The sequence below is a fragment of the Euprymna scolopes genome, chromosome 2 (assembly GCF_053919585.1).
Source record: "Euprymna scolopes isolate OS-2025 chromosome 2, ASM5391958v1, whole genome shotgun sequence".
NCBI lineage: Eukaryota > Metazoa > Mollusca > Cephalopoda > Sepiida > Sepiolidae > Euprymna > Euprymna scolopes.
The window spans coordinates 55,198,387-55,225,349 of record NC_136483.1 but is presented as its reverse complement, the minus strand read 5'-3'; the positions used below and the strand labels follow the sequence as shown (position 1 = coordinate 55,225,349).

The window sequence follows — 26,963 nt, the reverse complement described above, 5'->3', positions numbered from 1 at the left end:
TTTATGTAAAAAAAGAAAAAAGTATTTCTTTATTGTTTTTGTTTTATGCACATTCACAAAGTAAAATTCTTTCATAAATAACTTATAATTTTATAGTCAGACTTTTTCAGTTTAAGACTGTTTCACATTTAGCATCCTGACGCCTGCTTTATAAAAATAAGAAATGAAAACAGACATGTGTATAGCATAGCATTGTTTAGGATTTCACCTGATGTGTTAATCATCCAAATTGGTTTTGGATAATTCATCTCGTGTATTACACATCCACTGAATCAGCAGTTCCTCCTCTACTACTTGTCTTTCTCTAAAACATCAAGATCACTCAATATTTCTACCAAGGAAAGCATCTGAAGAAGGGCAACTATTAGAACAAATCTGAGATTTGAGTTTTAATACAAAAATGAACCAAAATTGCTTTCATCTTTAACTTTTCAGGTCAGCATTTGTCTACATGGTACGTTAATACAGAAATCCTCTTGATGACTTTCTTTAAATAAATCCCCAATTGAAAAAAAAAATATTTCCCTTACTATAAACCAAATTGTGTGTGTGTTTTGTAACTAGAATTCCTATTTTGAAAAAGACAGTTTTAAATAATACCAGGACATAAATGACAAAATGCAGTAGTTAATACAGCAATAACTTTTTGTATGTGTAATGATAAAAAATGTTACAATCTGCCTAAGAGTAGAGGAGGGGATAAATGTAAAAACAAAAACAAAACCCTAAGCATTTCACCAACACTAATTTTCTTGAACAACTAGCTGATCCGTTTTATCATGAGGTTTGCAGATCACTTTTCATTGCACTCTCTTCAACAAATAACTGCATCTGGAAATAGTAAAGATTTTAAACAATAATTAGCATTTAGTTATGTATAAATAATATCAGGGATTTTCTGCCCAGGTATATATAAAATATAACATAATATAACATAATGTGCATAAAGGTGAATAATATGAGTGACCAGTAAATTAAATATACAACACTACACTTGATATCAGATTTTTTTTTTATCAGTTTTAATATTTGCAAAAAAAAAAAAATTGGCATTTATGCTCTTTGCAGAAAGACAAGCACTTGATTCATGTAAATAATTATTAATCTGTATTTTTGGTGAATTTTGAGCAAAATCACAGCATGGAAATTTTAGAAAGTTGCAAAAACTCTGTCGGTATTGCCCATTTTGTGCTCCTGGGTAGGTAGGTAAGTTTTTGTTTAACGGCACATCAACCCTATAGGTCATTTCATGCCATAAAAGGTGAAGAGAATATTCTTCATTTGAGACTTTGGCCAGTGGTTTGCTTTATTTTCAAATAAGTTCCAAAAGTTTCATTTTTCTCAGGAAATCTAATATTTTGTAAGGTGTTTCTTTTTCAAATATTGTTTTAAGGTTTTGTTCTTTGAAATATTTTGTACGAATATTTTCATATTTTTTACATTTCATTAATATGTGTTTAATGGTTAGTGGTTGTTGGCAGATTCTACACTGAGGGATACTTTCTGCTTTCAGAAGGTATTCATGTGTTAGTCTTGAATGACCAATTCGAATTCTGGTGAATATAGTGTCTACTTTTCGTATTGGTATTATGGTTCTCTCTTGCCCAACATTTGGGTGTATTTCTTTAAGTTTGTTGTTTAGTTGTTCGTCCCATAGTTTTTGCCATTTCGTTTTTATGTAGTAGTTTATTTTATTTTTCCTATCCATGTATGGGATTTTTCTGTTTGAAGGCATCAGCTTTGTTGCTTCTTTAGCTAGTTTGTCAGCTTCTGTATTTCGTCTTATGCCGACATGACTCGGTATCCATGCTAGTACTATTCTTTTATTCTTTATTTGGTGTTAGTATGTTTCTATAATTTCCAGGATGTACGGATGGTTTATTTTCCCTCCTTTCAATGCAATTAAGCTGGACATGGAGTCACTGAAGATAAGGAATTTGTTTTCACTAGACTCCTGGACCAGTTCAAGAGCCATCTTAATAGCCTGTAACTCTGCGGTGTATATAGAGGCACCATCTGGTAATCGGATGTGCTTGTGTGCATTATGCATTTTTGCTGCTGCTCCTACTTTTCCAGTTATTTTTGAGCCATCTGTATAGATGGTTTTGTATGCGGAGTATTCATCCCTGAGTTCTAGGAATTTGTTTTGATAGGTTTGATTGCTAGTCTGTTTTTTGGCCGTTTTGATAGTCATGTCAATGTATGGTTCTGTGATTGTCCATGGTGGAGTATTATGAATTGTGTAAGTTTGTATGTTTTTTGGTTCTTCGTATCCTTCTATAATAGCCTTTTTAAAGCGATATCTCAAAGGTTGAGCAGCTGTAGTTCTGTTGGTATAGAAATGTTCATACGTTGACATATATACTTTTTTGTGAGCAGGATTTTCTGGTAAACTTTTAAGTTTCAATGTATATTGGAGTGAGAGTTTTTCCCATCTCAGGTGAAGGGGGAGTTCATTAGCTTCTGTGTGTAGGCTTAGGATAGGTGATGTTTGGAAGGCTCCTAAGCAGAGTCTGAATGCTTGATTTTGTATTGGTTTCAATTTTTCTAGGTATGATTTCCTTGTTGAATTGTATATAATACAACCATAGTCCAGCTTTGGTCTTATGATTGCTCTATACAATAGGAGCATGGTTTTACTGTCTGCTCCCCAGTTTGAGTGGGATATTATTTTTAATACGTTTAATGCTTTCTGGCATTTTTTTAGTGCATCTATATGTGGCTTGAAATTGAGTTTATTGTCCAGGATCATTCCCAGGTATTTGGTTTGCTGTGCCACTGGTATTGTGTTGTTATTTATTTTCAGTTGTGGGTCATGGTGACATCCTCTTTTTTTGCAAAAGTGTATGCATACTGTTTTAGTTTTGGAGAGGATAAACCCATTTTCATTTGTCCATTTTTCAATTTCATCAAGGCACTCCTGCAATTTCCTTTCAATTGTTTGCATGTTAGGGAATGAGTAGCTGATTGCAAAATCGTCTAAAAAGAGGGCTTTGTCAATGTCTGTTGTCACTGCTTTGCTGATGTTGTTGATTTTTAGGAGGAAGAGTGTAACTGATATTATGCTTCCCTGGGGCACTCCCATCTCCTGTCCGTATACCTCAGACCTCTCTCCCCCAAGGCGTACCCTAAATGAGCGACCCTGAGAAAGTTTTGTATGAATATTGGCATCCTTCGTCTGATTCCAAGGTTATGTATGTCCCTCATAATGCCGTATTTGCATGTAGTGTCATATGCTTTTTCTAAATCAAAGAATACTGACCACACATGGTGGTTTCTAATAAGACCGTCTTTAATGTAAGATTCCATTTTGACCTATTGTGTTCCTTTCTTTTCTGAAACCACATTGATATTTGTCAAATATTTTTTTTTTCCTAATATCCATACAAATCGATCGTTTATCATTCTCTCCATGGTTTTACAGATACAGCTAGTTAGAGAGATAGAGCGGTAGTTTGTTGGATTTGTGGGATCTTTATCAGGTTTTGGGATTTGTATGATCGTGGACTCTCGCCAAGCGTTAGGAAAGTAACCTAAGAGCCAGATATTATTTAGTATATTCAGGAAAGTATTTAATGAGGTTTCTGATAGTTGTTTCAGAAATTGGTAGTGTATCTCATCCAGTCCAGTAGCAGTATCTTTGCTTCTATCCAGAGCGTTTTTAAGTTCAGATATTGTGAACGGTAAATTGTATTTTTCTTTATTGTTTGAGTTGAAGTTCAGCTTTCTTTCTTCTGCTTCTTTTTTGTAGTTTTGGAATGTTAAGCTGTGGTGTTTGGGAGAGGAGTTTTTATTTAGTTGTTCAGCAATTAGATTTGCCATATCTTTTTTTCCAGTGCATTTTCCACCATCCGGGTTTTTTAGGTGTATAATGGGGTGTTGGGTTTGCTTCCCATTTAACTTCCTCACCATCTCCCATACTTTCTTGCTAGGTGTTTTATTATTTAATTTAGATACATAATCTTGCCATGTTTCTCGTTTAGCTTTTTTGGTTATTTGTCGTGCTTTTGCATGAGCTTGGCGGTAGAGCTGTAAGTTTGTTGAGGTTGGGTTTAATCTGAATTTTTTTAGGGCTTTTTTTCTTTTCTTAATTGCTTCTTTGCACTCTTTTGTGAACCATGGTTTGTGCTTGCTGTTTTTCTTTGAAGTTTTAGGGATTGTTTCTTCTGCTATTTTTATTAATCTTTGTGTAAATGTTGCTATTGGGTCAGGTTCCTGGAGTATTTCGTTATTTATTTGTGTTTGGCAGAGATTTCTGAATGTGGACCAGTCAGCTCTCTGTAGTTGCCATTTTGGTACTATGTCTTCTATTGTGGGTTCATTTGTTTTAATGAAAATTGGGTAGTGGTTACTACCACACTGTTCTTCATGGATATCCCAATTAAAGTCCATGTAGATAGTGGGAGAGCTGAGTGTCAGGTCTATAGCTGAGGTTGTTCCTGTAGATGGATGTAGGTAGGTGTATTTGCCGTTGTTCAGTATACACATGTTTGTGGTTTCTAGTATGGATTCTATTATATTTCCATTATGATTTGGTTGTCTGTCTCCCCAAAGGTTGCTATGCACATTGAAATCCCCTAGGATTAATGATGGTGCAGGAAGCTGTTCGATTATTTGATTTATTTGAATTTTTTTTAATTTGTATTTTGGTGGAATGTAGATTGAGCAAATTGTGATAGAGTGCTGTAAGGTAGCTCTTACTGCTATGGCTTGTAGTTCTGTGTTTAAAATGAGTTTTTTATGGGGTATTGTTTTCTTTAACAAAATGGTTGTACCACCTGTTGGTCTATGGTCTATATGTGATAGGTTGATTTTGTTATATACTTCATAGTCTCTAAGGGAGAGGTTTGAGTTTTCCTTCATTAGAGTTTCCTGTAGACATACGATATTTGGGTTGTGATCTTTAATTAATCGTTTTAATTCTTCATAGTTGGATTTCAATCTTCTACAGTTCCATTGTATGGCTGTTATATTTTGATTTATTTTATTTTGTTCCATTTTATTTGTCTAGGGGCGTTTTGTTTTCTACTTCCATTTCCTCCAATGTTTCTTCGTTTCCTTCTCTTGAGGTAGATTGGGATCTGGATCCTGGTCCTTCCCTAGTTCCTGCTTTATTGGGTGATGATGGTGCTGCTTCGCTTGGCTCTTCATTTCTGCTGTTAGGAGTTCGGGAACTGGAGTTTGCTCGGGGCCGTGTATCCGTTTTGTTTTGGGTTTTTTTTCCTTTTGTTTGGACAGTGATTGGTGTTGTGTTTTTTTTTTGGGGGGGGGGCTTGCTTCTTTTCTCCCTTCTTCGACTTCCATTTCCAGGGAGTCCATAGATTTATCTCTCACTTGAGAGTTTTGTAAAGGGTCTTTTCCTTTTGTATTTGATCTAGATCTTGGTTTTGATTTTGGTATAACTTCTGGTGTTCTGGGCTCTTCCAACTTCTTAGTTTTATTATTTTTCTCACCGACATTTTTATTGGTGTTTTCATCCTCAACTTTTCTCAGTAATTAAAATCTATTTTGAGTGTTCGTTTGTTGTGTTTTGTTTTTTATTTGTGGTTATTTCTTTACTTTTTGGTTGGGGTTTTGTTTGTGAGTTTATAGTTGTTTTGGTTTATTGTTGAGGTATTGTTTATTGTATTACATTGAATGGTCATTATTTGTTTAAATTCTTCAAGTAAACTTTTTGTTTCGTTTAAGACCTTTGTGATAATGTCCATATTGATATTGTTGGAGTTTGATGCTATTGAATGTTGGTTTGAGTTATTGAAGTACTATATTTTTTTTTGTTATATCTGTGTAGTTGGAGCTTTCTATGATTTTCCTAGCTTCGTTAAATGAAATGTTACTTGTGTACTTTGTTTTGAGTATTGCTCTTTCTTTTTTCCAGATTGGGCAGGTTTTTGAGTTTGCGTAGTGGTTTTCCTGGCAGTTTGCACATTTGGGTTTTTTTTTGGCAATCCTCGTGGAAGTCTTTTTCATCACATCTTATGCATGTTGGTGGCCGTGAACATCGGTCGAGATGGTGTCCATATTTCTGGCAGTTATGGCATCTTAGGGGGTTTGGGATGTATGGCTCAGTGTTGACTGTTAGGTAACCAATTTTGATTTTTTGTGAGATTATTGGTGTGTTGAATGTCAGAATGTATGTGTTGGTGAGTATAGTTTCGGAATTTTTCCTTATTTGGATTCTTTGTACGTCTTTGTCTTTTATTTCATTTATGGTACATAATGCAAGTTCAGTAGTCTTGATGACACCTTTACTTGAATTTAGTGTCTTGTGAGGATAAACTTTAATGGTTTTGTTGTCAAAAGTTTTCCATTTTAGCAGTTCCTCAGCTTGCTTTTTATTCTTTATTTGTGTTAATATTGTGCCATTATTTAGTTTTTTAACCGATATAGGTTTAATACTTTGTGAGAGTATTTTTTCGATTTTAAATGGAGAAGTTTTGGTTATGGGTTGTTCACTGGTTGATTCCAATACTAGAAATGTTGGGAAATTCTCATTTGTTGATATTGGTTCGTTTTCAGAGTCTGAGTTTGAAGAATCTGATATTAAATCTCGTATTTTTTTTTTTTTTTTTTTTTTTTTTTTTTTTTGAGGCTTGTTTGTATTCATAGACGGATTATTTTTTTTTTCATTTTCCCCCCCCCCCCCCGCCTCGGCGTCCTATTTGGGAAGTGTTGGTGGGGGGGGGATACCTTTTCGCCCCCAACCCAACAAGGATACAGGAAAAGTATACACTCCCTGCTGGTGGATCTAAGCATCTGTGGTTCTTCAATTTGTCTGAAGGCCTCGTTTTCAGGAAAAAATTCAGATTTACAGTCATGTTTTCTCCATTATCCAGCATGTTGTTTGACCCTACAGCCACCACTTGCTAAATCAGTTTGTATAATGCGGGAAGTGTGGGCATATTTTCTTGTTGTGTTTGTCTGATTTAGGGCTTGACGTGACCAGCCGATTGATCGGAGCGGGCCCCTCCGATCGCCCGTCTAGCCAAGGTAAGGACCAAAGTGGCGTGTTGGGAAGGAGAGGAACTCATATCTATCCTCTATAACCCTCAACCACCAGGATTCCATTCCAAGGTGTCACGGGTCGCCACCCACGGCAAACAGGTGTCCCCATTGAGGGACTTTTACTCTCTGCAGGAGGGCAGACGGTGTATTCTGATACCCCACTGACAGGGCGAGTGCTCCTGGGAGAAAAACCCGTGTTTCTTCATAAATCTGAATCACAGTGTTTAGTTTCTCCATAAAATGGTATTCTTGATATCTCTGGAAACTTAAATTGCTTATGCATGATTTTATAATTGACAAATTTTATGGTTTATAGTAGCTAAAATAATTTATTTAATCAAATCATTTATTTGTTATATAGAATATGTTGCTGGGTATAGTAATCATTTTATATTTTTTTTCGTTTCATATTTAATTTTCATTTCTTGGTTACATCTAAACATGAAAGTTTCTTGTAAAAAAAAAAAAAAAAAAAAAAAAAAATGAAAAAAAAACCCTACTTTTCTAATAAAATCTTAGAACTGGTAAAACAAGCTGCTCAAAATAGATGAATAAAATGAAAATTGAATATTAACTGTATATATTTTAAAAAAATTAGCAGTATTTATTTATTGGGCACACTTAACTCTTCTTTAAATGAATATTCCAGAAAAATCTAAGTACATCCATTAACACAAAATCCATTAACAAGTAGCTGTGATCCTTGCTGAGACCTCTACTTTGAAATTACACCTAATTATTTAACTATGTAACATAAATTACATAGTTAATATTGTGAAAATTGTTTTATTTTGTTGATTATGCATTTTTAATCAACTTATTTTTTAATAGTATAAAAAAATGACTTCAAAACAAGTTATACCTGTATTATTTTTTAAGCTTAGTATTTTTACTGAAAATAAAAAATAGCAATTAAACAATTCGTTTTATGCTTAGGGCTTTTTAAAAAAATAAATTACTGAAATATTCATAGTTTAATGTTTGCTTTAGGGCAAGAAATTCTGTTTAAAAATGAATTTTGTTTATTTTACAGAACTTTAATACGATAAGCAATAACTGATCACCCTAGTGACCACAGGTGAAATCCACAAAAAAATGACTTTTATTGACACTAATTTGAATTTTCTAACGATCGATTTCAATAAAAGTTAAACACATATTCACTTTTATAAAAATTAATTTAATGATTGTTAAACATTTATGTGAAATAGAAAAATAACCATCATTATAAGTATTTCATGCAACAAAATTACAATTATCAAGCAATCTTAAGGGTTTTAATGCTTCTTGCACTAATACTGTTGGCCAAAACATTTCATCAAATCTTTAATGACTTAGTTTCTCCAAAAGTACTTGAGTAAAATTGTACTAAACTTATAAGAGCCCTTACAATGCCAAGTGTATTATGGGGGGGGGTGAATAAATACTATTTAAAACTCCCAAGCTATTGGTGAAAATTAAACCAAATTTTGTATAAATGATGATATAATTATGATGTCTAAATGAGGTGCCAACAACAACAATTCACAAAAGTTTTAGAAGAGGGTAAATTGGACTCTGAAGCTTTGATACGTCTTTTCCACATCAGATGTGGGTTGGCCGTGGCGACACAAAGTAATTTTCTCCATAAAATTCTACCATTGGTTGCTTCTGATGTGACAATGTTTGTGATCATTTTTGATGGAGTCATTCCAAATTTTTCTCAGCTTGACTTTTCGTCATGAGATGGGCATACATATCTTTATCCAACCAAAGCTCTGTTCTACATGTCCATATGACTGTAGACAGTTGCAAGTCAAAGCTGGCTCCAGTCTGGGCACATTCAGCATCGATAGTCAGAACTAACTCCACTGTCAAGACTCACACCACAAATCCAGTGAACCATAAGTCTGGCATTCTTTTTGCCTCCTCAGTAAGATAGTGTGAGTCCAGCATTTACATGTAATATGAAACTACACACACAGCAGTTGAAATATCAATCCTGAGTCATAAGTTAAAATGAATGATAGATGAAAATAGAAGAGTTCAAAAAACTTTACTCCATGCAGTCCCTACATGTGAGACTGAAGATATATCTCAAAAAAAGTAGAATGTCAACAACTTTCAACTTCTCCAGACTGTCTATAAAGAACTTGGTACAGAGTTTACCTTTAATTGGAAGAGTAATGTCAGCATATTTTTCACAGAAGGTTTTCAATAAAAATCAATTGTCCTCACAGTTCACCATACTACTTGTGAACCTAGTAACGATAGCTTGTGCGGAATACAGAGTTGCTGCAAACACAGCAAGAAAATGTACCAGAATCTTTCAGAGTATGTAGGTTAGAGTAACTCGTCTTCTGACACAAAGATTTTTTAATTCTTTATTGGTTTTCTGCGGATTGAACTTTACATACACTTCTACTGTTGATTCAACAATGATTAACAAATCATTGGCAAAGAACAGTTCCAAAGGGCAGAATTCCCTAGATATTTTCTGTAATTCTGCATTTTGTACATGTTTTTGCCTGTAAATTAGATATTTCTTCAATTTTTATGAGTTAGAGGAATCTCCCCTTAGTTCCATAATTTTTTAAAATTTTTTTCACTGTGAAATATTTAAAATTTATGAACATGAGTATATTTACATTAGTGGGTTGTTTATTTTCTTTATATATCGAAATATATCCCCTCCTCAACTCACAAAAGAGAATATAAAATCTGACATATGTAATACTATCATTTTTTCTGTACAATTGTATCATGTGACTCTCCGAAAATTTCAAAGTTCAAAACAAAACTGTAAAATGCCATAAAAAAAAAGATATACATTGTTAGAGTCAAGAGAAAAATTGGAAGTTTTATTTTTTGCATCTTTTCGTTATGGCAATTCTTGGCATTTTTTACAACTTCTTCATTTCCCTGATGCCATTGTTTATACTCAACATTTGATCATGTCCTAGTTTAACACAACATTGGTGGATTGGAGTGCTCCTCTTTATTGTATGTGTTTTCTAAAACACCTTGGAATTTTCAGGATATTTTTAACACCTAAATTATGTTGGCAGGTGAAAGGAACAAGTTTAGCTTAATATCATATATGAGGTCGCTCAAATGTAAATAAAATACATATTTTTAAAATGACATGCTTGGTTATTTAATAACACATCAACCCTTTTCGAGTTATTTAATGCCAAATCCAGTAGTTTTGGAAAAGAAATTTCATTCTACAAGTTCTTTATATCTTCAAACATTTAATTATGGTGTTTGACTTGTTTTGTAGAAAAAAATTATTTTTGTTTTTAACTTTGCAGAATATGATTGAGTTTTGAAAAGGGAAAGAAAAAAGCAAATCAATGTCTAATGCATTTTTGATCAGGAAGTCAGACAGTCTGATCTGGTAGGAATAAATGCCCTAACATGTATTATCATTGTGGGCCAAAGTGAACCTGGGGTCAATGGTAACAAAGGGTCAATTCTGCATTCCTCACAACCTTCTAAATGGAGCCTCACAATGTTTTTAGGACGTTTTGACAAAGTGCGACCTTTGAATGATATCAGGTATGGTGTTCAGCTAAATTTGTCTTTTCAGATCAGGAGTCTCCAGAGTTTTCACATGAGGGATTATATTGCTGACGTTTTAGAGCTGTGTGGTTCAAAACTACTTTTTTTAAATCATTTTCTGAACAAAAAGAAAAACCACATTATTTTTACACATTTCCATTTTAAAAAATTTTTCCTAAATATTTTTACATTTTTATTTTCCATAAGAGGTCCAGAGGCTGGATTAAAGACTTTGGTGGGCCAGATCTGGCCCATGGGCTGTAGTTTGGAGACCCCTGCTAGCATAACTTAGAGTGTCAAAATATAATAGATATATAAAAAAAAGAAGTATATGTACCTTGACAATATCTGAATTAACTGTTTTCATTGGAACCAAAGTTGGACTTTGCATAGTCTTTTGTTTTTCTTCAGCTTCAATCCAAGGAAAGTTCTGGAATAAGTAAAACAAATGTGTTACGTTATAAAAGAGGGGATAACAATACTTGGTAAGAACATTTGTAACACATGTAAGCATGAGAAGACATGTAGATTACAGTGATGTGAATGTGTAAGAGCCACAAAAAAAAGCCCTGACACGTATCATGTGGAGTTTAAATCTATAATATAAATCTCACCTGTCTGTTAGTGCATGTGTGAATGTATGTATTTATGTTTGTATGTCTACTAAACTTTTGTCAGCCACATCAGACCGGGTCAAAACTGGTATCCTCTGAAAGAGCCATCCCTCGGCCATATAAGTGCAAATTAGAAAAAAAAACAATAAAAACAATCAATTATTGTGTATAGAAATAAAGTTTTAAACGAAGGGAGGATCAGTAAATTTTTTTCTTTTTTTTTAGTCATAACTAATCATTTTTATAACGGTTATTTTGATTAAAACAAATTATACTTTGTTATTTTTAAAACTGAATTATTCTAAGTTTGTTTTCATAGCAACAGATCATAACAAGAAATCTTTCTAGACCGAGGCAGGATTAAAGACATTTACCTAAACTGGTATATAGTCATCAAAAAAGTGCTCAATATCTGGAGAATAGCTTCTTATCTTCGTATCCCTTCTGCCAAAAGATCTGGTGGGGAGATTTTCACATACTTCTTTTTGGGGGCAATTACATTTTTGTGTTTTTATCCATTCTTTTATTTTTGAAATTATTGTGGGGCTAACGATGGAGTAAGCAGCTGTGTCAAAACCAAACTTCATGTCCACCCAGGCAATGTCGGGCATCCATGCTAGTCTATGATATAAAGAGCAGCTGTGTGTTTGTCTGTCTAGCTAAAACTTCAAAATTACACAGTAAACCCCTACAAAGTTGGTATTTTTTTCATCAGCTTGAATTCAGAAAAATAATATCCAAAATTTAGAAAAAAATATTCATTCTTTCAAAGTCAAATGACCATTTGTGTCATTGAAAGTTATAAAGAATTAAACACGATGTTTAATGTTATCATGTACTCCCAGGAAATTAGTCAGCATTTTTTTAAATTGAAAGTTGCTAACTCCAGAGTTAATTTATCAGAAGAAGGAGAAACTTAGTTTTGGTAGTACTCTAGAGGCATCCTTAATTGTATTTGGTACTTTCAGTAGTGCTCTGAAGGCCTCCTAAGTTTTTTTTTTCACTCCTCACATAAAGACAAGAATTTATCTTATAGAGGGGTGATGAGAAACTTAACACAATTTAACATCTTCTCTTTAGCCCCTGGCAACACTGGGTAGCTTTGCTAGTATAATTAGCCACTTCGATCTTTAACTAAGAGGAAATAAAACATCTGAAACTGTCAATTTTCTGCCATTAATTTTGTTCTACAGAGAAGCAGATCAATCAGACTACATATGATTCATATCAAGAAAAATGGCAGACCATGATAACAGTGTGGATACAAGAATGTAACAGTGAGAGCCACTTACATAGTTTTATCTATTTGGTTACAATAGCTGAACTGACAAGAAAAACAAGTTCACCATTTCCTAAAAACATTGAGATTAGGAAAGGTAATTTTAACATTTGTTGATACCTAATCTCTCTCAATCAAGATATTGAACCATCCTGAATCAACTCATTCACCACAAAACTCAGCATATTCTCTTCTCAGAATCTCCTATTTTAGCCGAACAATAAAGTACATTTTTGGCAATGTAAACTTGTTTTGATGACCTATAAGCAATCATTTTACAATTAAAATTGAAAACTACTAAACTCACTTCTAAAAAGGTAAGAAAATTATTAAAACGATTGTTTTTCAATAATCATCAACATTAAGGGCTAACAATTAGAAAAGAAAAATGAATGCCAAAAAGGGATGGTAGAAAAGAATAGTAAAAGAAAGGTAAAAGAAAATATGGGAAGCAAAAGAGAAAGACCAGAGAAACAAATGAAAGTAAAAAAAGAAAAGAAAAATATCAAGAAAACAAAGTAAATAAAAAAAATGGGAAATACAAGAAAAAAGTATGGTAAAAAAAAAAAAAAAAAAAAAAAAAATCAGAATATTTGGTTTTACAATTTAACTGAATAATATTTTGTAAATCTTTACTCTCAAAATCTCTTTCTCTTCAAGTCGCAGCATTGCACAATCATTAGTGTGAATATGGACAACCCAAGTAGCATCTGAAAATTAAAATAAATTTTCATTAAGGATTTAAGAATAGGACAGATATAATATTTTTCGAGAAAAATCCACATATACATGCATAGTACAGAGTGACCCCCACCCCCAAAAAAAATCGGACCCCAACTCTAATTAGGCCCGTTTCTTAGTGTTTTGTCCGAATGAAATGAAACTTTATTACTAGTTTATTATATTCAAAACATCAGATCAAAACACAAGGGTCTTCGCCCTTTTTTCTACGTTATACAGCATATGTTCTAGATGGCCTCCATTTAGCTTTTGTTTTTTGGGTCACCCTGTATAATGAAAGCTTGTGTCTAGAAAGGAGAGATATTTGTCCAACCAAAACCAATGGTTTAAGCCAGGCATTTTAAACCTAACAATCCTGTTAGCACTTTATGAATTTTCTCAGATGCTTCTTTACTTTTAATCATAACTGAAATTCGCATTTCCAGTAAAAATACTTTGATGTTGTTACATATCATGTTCAAGTGAGAATTCTCACCAAAAATTAGAAAAAAAAAAAAAAAAAATGAAAGACTAGACGATTAATTACAAATAAAAATCAATTTTATCATAAATTTTTATCATAAATCACGGTTTTATATTATGTCATTTATTTTGTTTGCTTAAATAAAAGGCAGACTTATCTCCCCTGCTTTACAGCAACTTCTAGTACTTCAGCTCTTATCAGTGGCAGATCTAAAAATACATAAGACCAATGTTTATTTTTAATATAAAGTTCTAGGCGATCTTCTATGCAACCATTTTTTTTTTTTCTTAATTTTTGGTGAGGATAATTACATAACATGCAAGAACGTCAAATGCGAATATCAATTGTGACAAATACTGTATAAGCAACTTTTCTCATTAATTTCTACCTCTTGCTTTTTAAATATATTTTCATTCAATATTTTAAAATGTTCAACAAGTCACAAACTTGAAACTGCAGTTAAGTTTTCATTGGTCAGTTTGTAGGGTCTTCCTTGTTTTGCACTGTGATTTCTGCATTCAGTACTTTAAATTATCATATGACCTAGGATTAAACAAACCTCTTAGGTTTTGATAATTTTAGTTTTTATATACATTATTCTTAAAAAAAGATGTTTTTATATCAATGATACTATTAAAAACAAGGAAAGATAAAAGACAGGCAAATTGATTTCTGGTGATCTTGTAGGAGTGGATGGAGCTAAGGTATTTTTATTTAACTGCTTTACACATGATACTAATCCTTACGCCCCTTACACTTGATTTTAAAAAAATAAAATATACAAGAAAGTTATACTAGTCTGTACTTTCAATAATAATGTTTGAATATTTATTTCCAAACAAGTCATTTCATAGTATCCAGTATTATCAGCTATAGAGAGCAGGCATTTATTTATTTACTAAATAAAATTTGCTAAGAAGAATTAGATGGAGTCAAAAATTGGTTCTTATCCAGATTTCCCCTTTATTGAAAAACAGAAAAATCTGTATAGTGTATGTACCCCAGACGAAATGAAAATATCATATTCTAAAAATCATATAAATTGATCAAGTAGTTTTATTTAAAAAAAAGAAAATTAAATTTTATGAAGTGCTTTTTAAATGGCAAGCAAGATAAAAGCTTAAAACAAAAGGAAGATAACTCAACAATAATTTAAACTTGCAAAATTTATGTTGTAATGCCTACAAATTACTATTAATCACTTAAAAATTATTTTCTTAGTTTAAAATGAAACTACTTAATCAATTTACATAATTTTTGGAATATGATATTTTAGTTTCATAGTGGGAACATGCATCATAGAGATTTTTTCTTTATTTTTGTTTTTAAATATAGGGATATTCTCGACAAGAAGCCGAAAATTTCATGAAATTTAATAATCTTAAATTTAATTAAAGGAAAAATACAATTCACAAAGTTTACATTTTAAAACTTCTAATTTTATTTAAGAAAAAATATTTTGAAAAAATTAGGCATGTTCACCTCAATAACATCCACATGTCTTTAGATTACTGCAACATGATGAAAAATACAGCCAAAAAGTTGCATAGAAATAACTTCATCATAATCTTTACATCAATTGAAAGACAAAAACGTTATCATTTTTCATACGCATTTTTAACAAAAATGAGATCGTCTGATTGCTAAGAATAAAATATAAGCTAAAATAAAAAGTAACTGGTATCACTAAAATAAAAAAAATTCGATTTTACTCATTTTAAAAAAGAAAATGTTCCAAAATCGAATTCTGTTGTTCTTTTGACTTAACTAATTTTGGTGCTTCTGCAGTATAATCGGATTTCAAAAAAATTGATTTTAGGTAAAAACATTATAACGTATTTATGTGCTATGTCGAAATTAGTAGAAATTACAAAAAATAATAGAGTAGATCTGCTAGAATTTATAAAATAACAAATCAGCAGCTCATCATTTCCTATTTTGAAATAGGGGATTATATTTTTTTGTCGAAATCATAGACCGCAGTTACCTCCCCTGGATTTAAGAAGTCTTCAATATTTATAAAATACGATAAAACTATAATTAGATAGACTTTATTTTTACTTGTAATTATATTTCCACTATCATTTTTAATAATTTTTAAAATTATTTACTAATTCCGGCATGGCATGTAAGTATGCAATAGTGTTTTTTTTTTTTACCTAAAAAATGCATTTATTTGAAATCTCATTATATTGCACAAGCACCTCAATTTTAAAAATCTACACTTTGCATTATTTTTTAATTTAATGTAATTTTTATATGCATCTACTCGTTAGAATTTTAAATAAATTTAAATCCAACATTTCTTTTATTTAAAGAATATTTAGCTGACAATCATTTTTATGGTAAGAAGAAAGATTGCTTAAAAGAGGTTTACATTGTTATAGCAAATAAATTTTAAATGGTTAAAATGTTTATTTATTTAAAAAATAATAATTTGTGGACAATTATTTTATGGTAAGCAGAAAGAGACCATTGTTTGAAAAGATTTATTATTTCAAGAGAAATATTATCATTAACAGGATATTATATAAGTGATGTAATCAACCATGAAATTTCCACAGGGAAATGGTTTTGTTTTTAATGCTAAAAAAACAAAAAAAAAATTTTTTTAAAAACAGGCTGCTTTAGTGTTGTGTTGTCCGCCATCTTTTTTGATGATGCATACAGTCGTCCAGTGGGTTTGTAATGAATATGATCAAATTTGTGTTGATTCTATTTTTTCTCTTTAATTTCCTTCCAGGCCCTAAGAAAACTCAGTGAGAACTGTGACTTCAATTGTTCATTAATTATGTCCCAAACCATGGCTCGCTTTAAGTGTGGTAGGGTATTACTCAATGGTAACTATTTGTATGTCTCCCATTAAATCAAGTCAGAAAGCGGGGCGACCTCAAAAAGACTTTTTTGACGTCTCCTAATAAAGAAGACTAGAGAAACAAGTGAACAGATAAATTATTTGGTTTAGTTGGAATGATCTCTTCCACCTATCAATTAAATCATTTGGTAAATAAATTTTTCTTTAGTCGAGAGAATTAAATTTCATACTCACCATTAGGAATTGGTTTTAGCATTGCATCGCAAACATTGAGCTTTAAAAGAAATGCGCGCAATGATTGCTCTAGTTCAGTCAGCAAAAGATCAGAGCTGAAATTTAAAAAACATGTAATTTGTTGAGGAAAAAGAAAATCACTTTATTAAGAGCAAGAATTGTTCCATAGTAAGAAAAGTGGGTATGAGAGCTAAATGTTATGGTTGAAAAGCAGACATGCTTACAAGAAATATTAATTATGTAACAACAGAAATCTTCTCTTTCTTAATTGCTACATCAGTAAATAAATCCAAGTAGCTCTGGTGAATTGTAACAAATGCATAAAAATAAATGTCCAGTCTTATCACGGTTGGTACCGAATAAAAAGTAAGTTTATGTTAGGAACTTTCTTTTATCACAAAAATTATTCCTACAACTCCATGTTGCGTATGTGTACAAATGTATAAAACTTCACATCAGAAATGTGCTTTTATTTCTACAAAATTTTATAATCAACAGCTTTGACTGAAAAATCCAAGTATTAAATAAGAAAAAGGGATTTTGAATTAGTCAGTCAGTGAAGAAAGTTAGCAGACAAACGACAGTGACAAAAAAACGAAGTCCACCTCTTAGGGAAATAGAATGAATAGGAACTTCTGACATGATCAACTGAAGAGTAATTGTTATAAAATTGTATAATTAATATAAATATTCTACTTCATTTGTGATTGTGTGCAACCTAACAACTGTTACAAAGGAAATTCAAGATGACGGACATAGAAACTTAGAATGAAGCATTTTTGTTCCATAAATGTTTGCAATACCACTGTTTTACGGTCAATTAATACTTTTTAGATAATTTCATTTTGAAACAATGTCTTGTAAACTATCCATTGTATGGAATTAGTTGAATTAAGTTGTTATTTAGCCTTTTAATTAGGGAAAATTGTGATGTTATATCTTTTCCAACGGTATTAGTGCACAGTTGATAGGATTGAACTTCCATAAGATCAATTATCTATATTACTGAAATTATCTTCAAGATTGTAGTGTAATATCAATACTTGTTTTCAAATAATAAATCAAACTAAAATCATGTTTTTTTTTCTTTTTATCGGAGTTAATTTATGACTACAAAATAGAGTTACTTCTCTTACATTGTAAAATAATGTTATATGGCATGGTTAAAATACACTGATGAACATATTTGATTTTTTTGGTGCTAATTTTTATTTTAGCAGCAAAGACAATAGGAATTAAAAGGACTGAAGTATGTGAAAGAAAAATAAGGAAATCTCTGGGTAAATGAAAAGATGAAAAACCGTCTAAAAGAAAAATAAATTGAAAAATAAAAATAATTAAATTAAAAAAATAAATCAATAATAGAAGCTTATTTCGAATTTGGTGATCGGTGTTGTTCTACAGAAACGAAAAAAGAAGATATAACCATGTAAATGAGAATTTAATAAAAACAAATCAAAGATATGTATATACAGTATGATGATGTATATAAGTGAAACCTGGCCATTCAGCGTTGAGGACAGGTGTTGCATGGACAGAAAGGAAATGAGATTGATACGATGGATGTGTAATGTGAGAAAGACAAACAGATCTGAAGAATTCAGAGGAAGATTAAATCTCGACTATATAAGGAGATGTGGTCAAAACAAGAAACTGAGAACAGTTGAAAAAGCAGGGTCAGTTGACCAGGGAAAGCCGAGTAAAACATGAGAGGAAATGATAAAGGTGGAGTTGAGAGAAAGGAGTGATAAATAAAGACCTGGTCAGAGATTTGTTAGTTTGTAAGTCAATTTCTAAAAGCTGTCTAACACATGCCAGCGTGTAAAACAAACATTAAACTGATGATGAAAATAAAGAGATTATTAGACAGTGGATTTCTTTTTTTTAATTTTTAAAATGATGCCAGATGAAAGAAATCTTTTTAACTATCTAAATGCTGATTTATCTCAAATTTAACTTTTTTTTTAAAGGATTTTGACAATATGTACACCATTTCAATTCATTCAAATCCTTGAAGGACATTTCAGATGGATTTTAAGTCTGACAAATTATCTAGCTTGCCTTTAATGTGTCTTGTTTAAATGAAGTTTGGAGCAAGAACAGATTACAATTTTTAGATGCATCCAAATATCTCTATAAATAGCTTTGTCCATCATGTTTATGTTTGAATTAGTATTTCCATCATTAAATGCTCAGATTAAATGGCTGCATCTTAACAATGTTCTTGTTTTTAATAAACTCACTACAGAAGTATAAATAATCTAGTTTTTACTTCTTTAGTGAGTTTATTAAAAACAAGAACATTGTTAAGATGCATTCATTTAATTTGAGCATTTAATTAATTATATTCTGAATAAATTGCTTTATTTCAGTCTTATAGGAAAAAAATAGAGTAGTTGTCTCCCTTGAACAGTTTAAATAAAATCAATTAAACACACAAAAAAAAAAGATTAAAAAATCATGAAATTTGTGTGTATTTCTGCTCACCTGAAATCTGTGTATTTTGAAGGATAACCAATCTCAAAGACAAACCGTTCCATTGGATTCTGTTGATGGTCAAGAATCACAAGACTCACTCGATCCACTTCCCGAGTGTCCAACAGAAGTTTTATACTTTCCAGGATCTGGGCAATGTATTGAATTACATCAGGATGGAGACACATCTACAGTTTTGTTTTTAAAAAAAAAAAAAAAGAAAAATGCCAGAATTTATTTCATGTCATGAGAACAAACAATTTTTAAATCATTTGATAATCCCTCCAAATTTGTTAAAAAATAAACAAAAGAAAAAGAATTTTAGTTTTAAAACCTTTCTGTTTTTTTATTGGCCTATCAACTTTGAAATAACATTTTAATCATTAAACGTTTGGACATCATAAGAATACATCGCTCTCCCTTTTTCTCTCAATAAACAGATGAAGCAACTTACATGAACAGGAACATTATATTTCTTGCGTCGTTCAAAAACTCCTGCTGGGTACAAATCTCGATTGTGAAGAATGCAATGGAATGCCACTTCCAGAAATTCAGATACAATATCTGCAGTAACTGTGAAAAATAAAATAAAAAAGGGTTTATGAAAAAAAAAAAAATTAATAAAATATTGAGATTTATTAAAAAAAAAAAAAATCTCTCTCTGTATATATATATAAAAGTGATCTTGTCTGTCTGTGTGAGAAACAATCTCTATCAAACTACTGTTAATTTTTGGTTTTCAGACATGAAACTTGATATATTGGGAATTTGGACTTGTGGAACAATTTCAATTTCGTTTCAGTAAATATAACTCATAAGGAGTCAAAATTGAAAAAATTGGAACCTTGTAGGTGTAAGTTGACCAAACGTTATTTCTATGCATACTTTTATCTCTTAAACAACATTATTTTTTTTTAAGTTTTGTGAGGTTACGATCAGAATTTGGTTCTGGGGTTCGGTAAGGAGTGAGTCACTCGCTCGACAACAGCACGTTTCTGCCCTCTTCTTTTCCAATCGACCACACCTGGCCTCTCGCCACCAATGTCATACTGCACAATCTGAACGTCAGCAACACAAAATACTTTTCAAGAGATGTTCATGACTCTTTTCTTTCAGTGTCCCTTGCAAGGGAATTTTTCCCAGCTTTTATATCCTCCAAAAAAAAAAAAAAAAAAAAAAAAAAAAAAAAAAAGAAAGCTTCTTCCATCATGCCCTGCCTTCCCAAGATGCCTTTCGGGTATATAAATGAGCTAGCCATCCTTTCCTTCTTTCACAAAGAGCAATGCAGATACACATGGTACATTGCATATTACTTATTTCTTTTTGTTTCTAACTATAACTTAGCATTAAACAGTACCCTTTTTTTTCCTTTCGTATATACCCCACAAGTTTGCATAGATTTAGATCAGATGGTAACAAGTAAGTCTGGAGAACTATGTGTTTTGGTATCAATTCCAGATGATAGCACATGAGTTATGTTTTTTCTCTTTATTTTTGAAATCACTATATATTGGGTACAATATAATAATCAATAGAATATTGGCTATCTAATAGTAAATATAAAAGCTGCATAAATGAAAATATTCTACTTAAAAATTACAATATATAGAAAACAGAATGTCACTCTAAAAATTAAAGTGTTTTTAAATTACTTTTAATAATCCAAGGTTTTAGTGTTCACTTGATACAAAGATTTATTTTCCAAAAAAGTAGATACAAATTTTCAAAAATTCACTTTGCTCCATTAATCAATATTTTTTAATCCAGGAAAATCCAGTTCCTCAAAATGGGGCAGTTTGGATTGGGAACAAAATTAACATTGCCTCAGTCTCAGAGGATTTCGTCTCTGATAAATGACAGACCAAATACATTTTGAAAAATTGGTGTTTGTTAAGATAGAGTCGACAGATCGATTTTGTAAATGTGTCGTTTTGAGCAAAAACAATAATACTTGATTGTCATGTTGCTCACGTCTAGGGAAAATGCTATTTCCCCCCAATTTTCCATAAAAATTACTATAACTAATTGTCTACTGGGTAAGATTTCATAATTTTTTTTATGGTATTCCTATTTTCGACATGACAATTAAGCAAGCACTGTTGTTTTTGCTTAAAACTACATATTTAAAGTAAAAACTAGTAAAATGAAATTAATTCATCATAATTTTTACTCTATATTGAAGAGGAAAGATCAGTGTTTAAATCACATAAAACATTTTTTTTTTTTTACACTAAAATAAAATGAACAAAATTTGATTTAAACGTCACACAATAACCCAAACATATAAAAAATTAGAAATTAACATGACATCGCAGATATACAAAACGCAGGTCTTATAAAATATTAAAAATATAGGAAATATAAAAAAAAAAACTTAGTACAAATATACACTCATGAGCAAAAAAAAGTGGGCCAAGATTGACAGAAAGAAGAAATCGATTTTTCAATATTTTTCCATGTATTTTTGTTAATTTTAACTGAAAATTTCGATTTTGCAGATCATTATTATTATAGCATATAATAATAAGTGGAAAAAGTAATCCTAAAAATGGTCAGACCACATCTTGGTGAGGACATAAAAAACGAATTGCAGGATTAAGGCAGTACTAAATGACTTACAAGCAGATTTTTGATATTTTAAGAAAAAGTGAAAACATCTCTTTCTGTAGTGAAGCGAATTGGTCAAAGGTTCGAAGTCGAATTCTTGGTGAAAGGGAAATCTGGATCTGGTCGCCCTAGAGCATTCACTTTGAAGGATGGCCACAGGCTTAAATTCACTGTTTTGAAGGATTGAAAGAAAACTTATGTTGACCATAGCAAAGAATTCAAAACAGGGGCTGGAAATTCGAATGAAAGGTGTGCAAAGAAGCCATTTTTATCTAAGAAGAACATCAATGATAGAAAGAGATTTTTCTCGTGTTATGGCAAGAAAGATACAACCTGGTTCAGGAATGTTTTCTGGTCAGATGAATCAAGATTTTGTCTTGTTATTGATGCTCCCGAACGGTGCAATCAAATAACTGGAGAAAGATTTTCACCAAGTTGCATAAAAACGACAGTTAAACACGGGAATGAAGGGATAATGGTATGGGGAACTTTTACTGCAGCAGGAGTTGGGGAATTTATTAGATGTGAGAAGTCAATCAATGCAAAGGAATACATTCGAATATTAGAAACAGGACTGTTACCAAGTATCCAGAAGCTGGGAATATCTCAGAACATTATTTTTCCATATAATGCCCCTGCACACACTGCTAAAGTAAAAAAAAATGGTTTTCTGATAATTCAATTAATGTGATATTTTGGCCAGGTCAAAGCCCCGATTTAAGCCCAATTGAGAATATTTGGTTCATAATATCTCGTGCATTGGATGGAAGAACTTTTCCGAACAATGGCAAAGTGTGGGAAGCTGTGCAAAGCGAATGGAATAGCATCTCCTCTTCACAGTGTTCCACTTTGGTTGTGAGCATGTCTAAAAGGATTGATCTTTTAAAGTAATCAAAAGGGAATGCGATTCCATACTACTAAACATTTGTTAAAGTAAATGTCTTGTTCTGTGTCATTAGTCTCGTTTAAGTTTCCTTGTTCATGTTCAGTGCAATAAAATGTATAAACATTTGTTTGGCTCATTTTTTTTTGCTCACGAGTGTACATTACATCTTTTTAAAGTTTTTGTTCAATCATTATTCAAGTGAAATATAACAGTAAAAGTCTTACCTTTGGCTTGAAATATTATGAAAAAGACATATATAGGTTACCCAGAAAAATAAATCATATTTTAAGCAAACAATACTTAAAACAATTAACTTCCAATTTGATATGGGACCTGTTGACAGAATTTTCTTTAATATTAATTTTCAATATTGTAATTTGTAGCCCGAAAAGGGTAATATTTAAATTATTTTTATTAAATTCCTCTTTATTCTAGGAAATATCAATTCTTAATTTCTAAAACAATGTTTTTTTTTTAATCTTAATTAAATCCTTAAATTAAATTTATTGGAAACTTATTTTCCATGCATAGTTTTTGTATAGACATAGCTTTTTTGCGACAACCTATGATGACACTTCAAAAGCCAGTAATGACAATGATCTTTACAATTCTCTCTCTTCTGATCTTAAGAATGTGGTGCAATGGGGAAAAAGGTGGTTGGTTAATTTTAATACATCGAAAACCAAGCTTCTCTCCTTTCATCATAATCTCTCTGATCTCCACCACACTTCAATTGAAATGAACGGCTCTAGTCTTGAGAAGCCCCATTTCTTGACAAGCTTCTGGGACTGACCTTTATTCCTGATCTGAAATGGAACATATACATCAAATCTGTTGCCAATATCGCTGGAAAAATAGTTGGATTACTCTACCACTCGACTGCCGATGCGATTCTCTGTCTGGGTAGGAGCTGTTCGACATGCCTAATCCTGCGTTGATAGAGTTCAAAACCGGCTTCGAAACCTAGTAGGTGACGCCCTTTTTTCTTCTCTGCAACATCTTTCCCACAGAAGAGATGTCACAAACCTGTCTCTGTTCTATCGCTATTTTCATGGTAAGTGCTCATCTGAACTCCAATCTATGGTCCCCCCTTGCCAAACTTTTACAAAAAAACACTCAACTAGCTACAACCACTATATATGATTTTCCCCATTTTCTATCAATGCCTAAATCTAAATGCAAATTCCATGAACAAAGTTTCTTTCCCTAGAACTACTCGTCTTTGGAACACTGTTCCGCTGGCATGCTTCTCAGTTAAATACAACATGTAAACAAGTTACTATTAAGTTGTTCCCATAAATAATCAAGTTCTACCTAATTTACACCCTTAACGATTACTTCACTATCACCTTACATCCATTAAACCTTATCCTCGAGTGGCCTTCGTACCTTGATGGATGAAAAGCAAGAAAAAAAAATTTAGCAATTATTTGATTTTTGAGAGTATTTTTAAAATTGCCTTGTTTTCATTGTCTGTTGATGTCAAAATATGTAGAAACCACATGTGGTTCCAATTTTCTCGTTTTTAGCTTTTGGGGGAATTTTTTTGAAAATTCACGGGTTTTACAGAGAGTAAAAAAATAAGATTTTTTTCGAATCTTCTTAGAATATTGTAAAAATTACGATGAAGCAATTTTATTTTACAAGGTTTTACTGTTATTATATTTGGGTCAATTTTTACGACGTGCCCCAGCGTATTATAAACACCCCAACCGCCCCATGTTAAGAACGGCTTTCGGAATAACCCCCCTCAACCTCGAAAGCCGTTCTTAACATGGGGAAGTTGGGATGCTTTTCGCTGCAGCACTAGGTGTAATAAGAATTTTTGTAGGAATTTTTGACACCTCTAACATGAAACTGCGAATAAAATATAAAAAACTCGTAATTTCTCTTTTAAAAGTGGGTTGTTTATTTTCTTTATGGATTATACTTCCAAAATAAACTATTAAAGTTGTTTTAAAAAATATTATTTTTTATTTTTTAAAAAAACAGTAATGAATTTTACGAACTCAATATTTTTCAATTTTTAAACTTTAAAAATCTATCAAAATTTTTCTATTGATTCTATTTTTACGATATTTTCAGGGTCAATGTGAAATCTTATGCTATTTCCAATAAACCGAATATAATATTTTAGACAAACGTTTTTTTTTAATTCACGCCCCCCCCCCTTTTCAAGTGTCTATTAAAAAGTAAATAATTAATTTACTCACCAAAATTTTATATATCACAAATTGAAGAGAAACGGCCAATAAATAATATATTCAAATTTAAAACAAAAAGAAAGTAGTGTTTTTTAGAAATTTATCTGTAAAGTTCGAAGTTTAAAACCTTTTTTTTTTTTAAACCACGTTGTTTGTTTTTCTTTTGTTTTTTTTTAATGAAACCTTGGTCCTTGCTCCTTTAATTGAAAAAAAAATTAGGGCTTGAATTACATTTTTCGAGTAGTTATAAGCTTGGAAAGACAGGGGGTTGAATAATTCACGCCTCCCATTTTGAAATGTCTATTAAAAAGTAAATAATTAATTTACTCACCGAAGTGTAAGTGTTATATATCACAAATTGAAGAGTCAATAAATAATATATTCAAATTTAAAACAAAAAAAAAGTAGTGTTTTTTAGAAATTTACCTGTAAAATTCGAAGTTTAAAACCTTCTTTTTTTTTAAACCACGTTGTTTGTTTATTTTTTTTTGTTTTTTTTTTTAATGAAACCTTGGTCCTTGCTCCTTTAATTGAAAAAAAAATAGGGATTGAATTACATTTTTCGAGCGGTTATAAGCATAGAAAGACGGGGTGGAATTATTCACTATTTTTCACGAAATTTCTGACGCAGCACAGTGGCAGTGCAACAGCAGCAGTGCAGCACACGTCGTAAAAGTTTACCATATTTTGTTATAGGGGTCGAAAATTCCGCCTTTGTTATGGTCATACCTGGCTATGTTAACGCGCTGAAATAGAAACCCATTCTTAACATGGGAAGGGTGGATGTTTTGTAACTATTCTGTAGTTTCACCTAATAAATAAAAATATCGTAAAAATGAAATTTGAAAAAGTGGTCAAAAAAACAAATACATAACAAATAAATGTTACCAAAGGCAAGATAAGTTACTTTTCTATCGAACTGGGTAGGTTTTTAGTGTTTTTACTAAAATGTAAATAAACTGTTTAATCAGCTCGCAAAACAAGCAAGTTCAAAGTGTACGCGACCACAAGAAAAAGTGGCCATAGTGTATTTGTTATGCGGCCATTTTCTCTTGTTGTCCCGTAGCCTTTGAACACACTTGTTTTTCGAGCCAAATAAATATTTTACATTAAGTAAAAACACTACCTACCCAGTTACGTAGAAGGTCTTGCATTTGGTAACATTTAGTTATTATATATTTGGGTTTTGGGGCCACTTTTTCGAAGGACTGTGAATAGTAAAACATAGCCGAAAATATTATTAAAACATAGCTTGGTAATTGTATAAACACCTTCATTTTCAAAAGATTAAACTCGCCATGATTTAATGCTTTAAATACTTGAAACATAAAATTAAGTCGTTTGGAATTAATTTCATGCTAAATAATTTTGGTGACTGAAATAAGAATCAAGCACACTAAATTTGGTTTGTTGACAGTGTGTGGTGTGAATACTAGTAATTAATTCACCGTTTAAGGATTTAACTTAAACCGATTTTAATACCAAAATCCAAAACTATTGGAAATTGAGAAAAATTATCAAAACATTTTTTTTATTATTATTAAATTTCACAAAATTAAATCGGAGATATTTAAATCAGATGAACAAAAACAATCATGGTCATAATTATTTTTTGACAAGAGAAATGGCGAATTTGAATTTAAGAGATGCTTATTTATTTCTTGAAATTTTTCATTGTTTTTAATTTCATAAAAGCTAAAAGACTTCATTCAAATTCAATCAATATTTTACAGTAAAACAATCGATGTGTTGGTTAACCATGGAGACAAATTCGTCATTAATATTATATTTAACATATAAACAAAGCAGAAAAAGACAAAACACAAAATGAAACAAAGTAAACGATGTTTAGAATAAAAACAAGAATAAGCAAAGTTTAACAATTCTTGCAATGGATACCTTGAATTTTGCTCGTCGATTCGATATTTGTTGATGAACTCATGATTGAAATCGATGAAATGAAGATTTATCGAATAAAAAAAAAACATAAGTGAACTTAAAGTTTGTTTTCAATTACACCGCCATCACAATGGTTGCATCCAAAATATGGAATGCGTTGGACGAATAGAAACAGGCTTTCCTTAAAAGAAAGAAAGG

At 31.5% G+C, this 26,963-nt stretch overlaps 1 protein-coding gene across 1 annotated transcript; it reads right to left on the bottom strand.

The window, feature by feature from the left end:
• Positions 1-26,963, bottom strand: LOC145291475 (mitotic spindle assembly checkpoint protein MAD2B-like). The gene is made up of 7 exons (XM_080137355.1): positions 26,766-26,963; positions 19,624-19,742; positions 19,182-19,357; positions 16,695-16,789; positions 13,078-13,151; positions 10,886-10,978; positions 1-831 (listed from the first exon to the last, which is right to left on the bottom strand). Exons 1-7 carry the CDS (start codon positions 26,806-26,808, stop codon positions 778-780), a joined length of 654 nt encoding a protein of 217 aa, XP_079993481.1. The 5' UTR covers positions 26,809-26,963; the 3' UTR covers positions 1-777.

What these genes read in the sequence shown, in the direction of transcription:
- LOC145291475 (XM_080137355.1), bottom strand. Translation starts at nt 26,808, where the DNA reads ATGAGTTCATCAACAAATATCGAATCGACGAGCAAAATTCAAG. An exon ending in TCAAAATACACAGATTTCAG is followed by an intron (nt 16,790 to 19,181) that starts GTGAGCAGAAAT and finishes TTTAAATTTCAG; the next exon opens with CTCTGATCTTTTGCTGACTG. An exon ending in TTAATTCAGATATTGTCAAG is followed by an intron (nt 832 to 10,885) that starts GTACATATACTT and finishes TACTATTTCCAG; the next exon opens with ATGCAGTTATTTGTTGAAGA.